General features: G+C 38.8%; 1 protein-coding gene across 1 annotated transcript; it reads left to right on the forward strand.

Annotated features, from left to right (window-relative positions):
* The first annotated feature begins 532 nt into the window (after positions 1-532).
* On the forward strand, positions 533-1,720 carry LOC131051184 (glycine-rich protein 2). Its single transcript, XM_057985577.2, has one exon. The coding sequence runs from the start codon at positions 694-696 to the stop codon at positions 1,318-1,320; it is 627 nt and encodes a 208-aa protein (XP_057841560.2). The 5' UTR covers positions 533-693; the 3' UTR covers positions 1,321-1,720.
* The last annotated feature ends 2,180 nt before the right edge of the window (positions 1,721-3,900 follow it).

Genomic DNA, 3,900 nt, shown 5'->3' on the forward strand with positions numbered 1-3,900 from the left:
ACACCAAATTAATTAACTTATATCGCCTAACTATTATATAAATCTAATGATAATGATATTAATGTTGTTTAGCAATCCATGATGTAAAGTTGCAGGCCCACACATGAATGACTTATCCACTTGCTCTATATATAGAAAAATCCAACTTAACCACCGTACTTCAAATTCTAGGGCTTCTTAATCTATGGACCACAAAACTCGATTCTAGGTTAAAGTCAGACCATAGAGAGGCCCAATTAACTAACCCTGGTAAAAAAGAGGTATGATTATTTTTCCCGTACCAAACCCTAAAAATAAATAGAGCATGTACGTCCACACGTTTGAATCTCCAGCTGTTAAAAAAATCCCCAAAGTCGGAAGAAATTCCAAAATTTGATAAGCTTAAACCTCAGTTACGCTCACACGTGTGAGCCTGAAACTCCAGCTGTTGAAAAGGAAACAAAGTCCGGAGAAATCCCAGGCGTCGGAATGAGATAGCGTGAATCGCGACCGTCGAGAGCCTCTCGCTCGTGGCCGTCCGATTGGAACGAAGATATAGATCGTGGCCGTCGGATGGAGACCCTAGGGCCTCTATAAGGGTTTTGATAGATCGCAGAAACATTCGTAGGGAAGGATATAAGGCAAGGGTTTGCTTGTCTTGTCTCTTGAAATTTAGGGGTTTGTAGGGTTTTCTGCAAATTGTTCGTTGTAGAAATGGCGGAGAAACAGTCTGGAACGGTGAAATGGTTTAACACGCAGAAGGGTTACGGATTCATTACACCTGATGGCGGCGGTGAAGATCTGTTTGTTCACCAGTCGTCCCTTCATGCCGACGGCTTTCGCAGCTTGGCCGAGGGTGAATTGGTGGAATTTGCTGTGGAGCAAAGCAACGACGGCCGTACCAAAGCCGTAGATGTTACTGGCCCTAATGGAGCATATGTTCAGGGTAGCAGTGACGGCGGCGGCGGTGGCGGCGGCAGCTATGGTGGCGGCGGCAGCTATGGTGGTGGTGGTAGTTATGGCGGCGGTGGACGCGGGGGCGGGGGTTATGGTGGTGGTAATGGCGGGGGTTATGGTAGTGGTGGTGGGGGCTATGGAGGCGGGGGTTATGGTAGTGGTGGTGGTGGCTATGGAGGTGGGGGTTATGGCGGTGGAGGCCGTGGTAGCCGTGGTGGCGGCGGCGGCGGCGGCGGTGGCGCTTGTTATAACTGTGGCGAATCCGGTCACATGGCGAGGGAATGTCCTCAGCAACGTGGCGGTGGTGGCGGCGGTGGAGGCGGAGGGGCCTGTTACAAGTGCGGCGAGCACGGTCATATGGCGCGTGACTGCACCAGCGGCTGAATGTTAAGCGTATGATCACATGGAGGATATGTTTTTGGTGTTTGCGGTCTAGTTGTACTCCTCCTCCAATTTCCTCGCAAGCACTGCTGTTTTGAAAAGTTTTTGTTCGCTTCCTTCGTTGCTATAAACGATAGATATTATTCCTGATGGAAGGAAGCTTTGCGCTGTTTGTTGTTTCGTAGTTTATTTTGATATTGTATGGGGTGACTGGACTGTACACGTGGCCAGAATTTTGAGCACCCTTGGGTTGTGCCCTTTGAGAGAGGGGACACGTCAGCTCCAAGTCAAGGTCGTGGGTATGTGGTAGTAAGCTATAATGGTCTTTTGGGGAAAGTATGTTTTAATGATGTTTCTGGGTTATCGCTAATAAATAATGATACTGAATGTTTTTGGCAGTAAATGGTTCGGTGTTGTATTTCAAACTGCGTTAACAAAAATGATCTCTATAACTGGCTTGTGGTTTTATTTGTCTATGATGATTTGTTTAGCCATTGATGTCTTGTAAATTTAGGTTTGTGTTTAGGTTTACTTGATGTCTATGATGACTTGTTTAGTTACTACTGTCTTGTAAAGTTTAGGTTATGTTTTTCAGAATTTAATGTTTCGAGATCTCATTACAGAGTTTCGTTATTTATATTTTGAATTGATAATTGTTTGTTTCGTTCTTGATGGTACGTTAAGTTTTTGCATATGATTACGTCCATATAGCTGTATTTAGGGTTGTTGCACTGTGAAATGGTCATGTTAATGATCATTTTTTTGATCATTTGTATTTAAAGGATTTGTCCGAAAATTTTGTTTATATCATTTAATATTTGGCTGTAATCAGGGAATTTGTCTCGGGACTTAGATATCTCTGTTATGGTAACAGTTAACTAGATGTTTGATAGTAGTTTTGTGATTACGACAATCCGAATCTGGCAGTATATATCATGTCAGGCATTCCTTTAGTTAAGTAATTGTAAGGAGGCGAATCAAAACTTTTTAGTTGAATTAACACTGAACATGCCCTTGTTCTTAGAGGGTGGGTCCAATTAAGTCATGTCTGGCCCATTTGTACTGAACTCAATCAATTCAACCAACACCATGGCTCATCTGCCGTGAGCCACTGTTTAGTCTGTCCATTGGAAGATTCACACACTATTAATACATGTCAAAATGAACCAGAAGGAGGACACTACTCCCATCTGCCGTGAGCTACAGTTTAGCTCAGATACAATCTCTAGTTAATTATGATGTTTTGTCTCAAGTGAGACTGCATTTTTTAAGCATATATTTATATAAATCCTCTTTTGTTGGCCATTCTTTTTTATTTAGCTGGCTATCTTGAGTATTTTTGGTCAACGTAAGCCTTTTAGCTAGATCAAAACATTTTACAATCATGTGAGAGAGGGTTGAGAGTCGGGGACAGTTTTGGGTCTTTATTCAATAAACCTGTCTAAGATTGACATAAACAGTCTATTTTTATGAATACGTTAAAGAAACAGTAAGCTAGGTTTTCTAGATTTATATTTACTAGTTTGATTAGATTTAACTGGTTTGGGAGTTGGGAATCAGTTAAATGGGTTTTAATTCTATCGTTTATCAATACTTAACAAATCTTGGTTGCAAGGGTTTAATCCTTGATCCAATACATCGTCTCTTGATACATAAATCTTGGTTGAAAGGGCTAAATCCTTCTTGACGCATTCTTTAAATGGATAAAGACAGAAGTTTAGGTTATTAAATTTTTCAGATGCATGTAGAAACAAGGCTTGCTTAAATGCAACGAAAGAGGATGCTGAAGCATTGATTTATAATCAAATGTATAAAGCAAATATATATATATATATTAACCCGAGTCATATAAATCTGATTTTGAATTTTTGCTGCATTTTTTTTGGTAATGTTTTTTATTAGTTTTTAATAATAACAGTTTTATGCTTGGTTTATCACCAAGTTTGGAAAACAAAACCAATATGAATTTTTTTTCATAATAGAACATTATATTGCCAGTTTGATTTTGTTGGGTATCATTTTTATTATGAAAATTGGAGTCAGTTTTTTTTCTTTATTCCAGTTGTGATATTTTTAGTTTTTGTTTGTGAGCTGTTCGTATGGTTTTAAGTTCATAGTTTTTGTTGTTTTGTATTAACTGTCAGCTTTTGTTTTCTAAATCAAATATATAAATCTGATGGTTTTAAGTTTATAGTTTTTGTTGTTTTCTATTAAACTGTTAGTTGTTGGTGTGGTTCAGCAGGGTAAAATTTGTACGCTGCTGGCATGTTGGTATGGTTTCTAGCTGGTGTTCAAAAATTTAGTTTATTAAACTTCAATTTTAAGTTCTGAAAATTATTCTGCTTTTTGTCAGCTGATGGTATGGTTTATTGTCTTGTTGCTTCTTCTTATCTGACCTCTTAATTTTCGTGAGACAATCCTATGTTTTATTGTGTTATTGAATTTATATGAGTTTTCTCTTAATTTCTGAGTACCTATTAAATTTCAAATTGGAGTCTCATAGTTTACTTTGTTTTTTTGTCAGCTGATTCTTACGGTCTATTGTGTTTTCAAATTGGAGTCTTATAGTTTGTTTTTTTGTCA

This window comes from Cryptomeria japonica, chromosome 8, assembly GCF_030272615.1.
Source record: "Cryptomeria japonica chromosome 8, Sugi_1.0, whole genome shotgun sequence".
NCBI classification, from domain to species: domain Eukaryota; kingdom Viridiplantae; phylum Streptophyta; class Pinopsida; order Cupressales; family Cupressaceae; genus Cryptomeria; species Cryptomeria japonica.

Coding starts and splice junctions, on each gene's coding strand:
- LOC131051184 (XM_057985577.2), top strand. CDS start 694: ATGGCGGAGAAACAGTCTGGAACGGTGAAATGGTTTAACACGCAGAAG.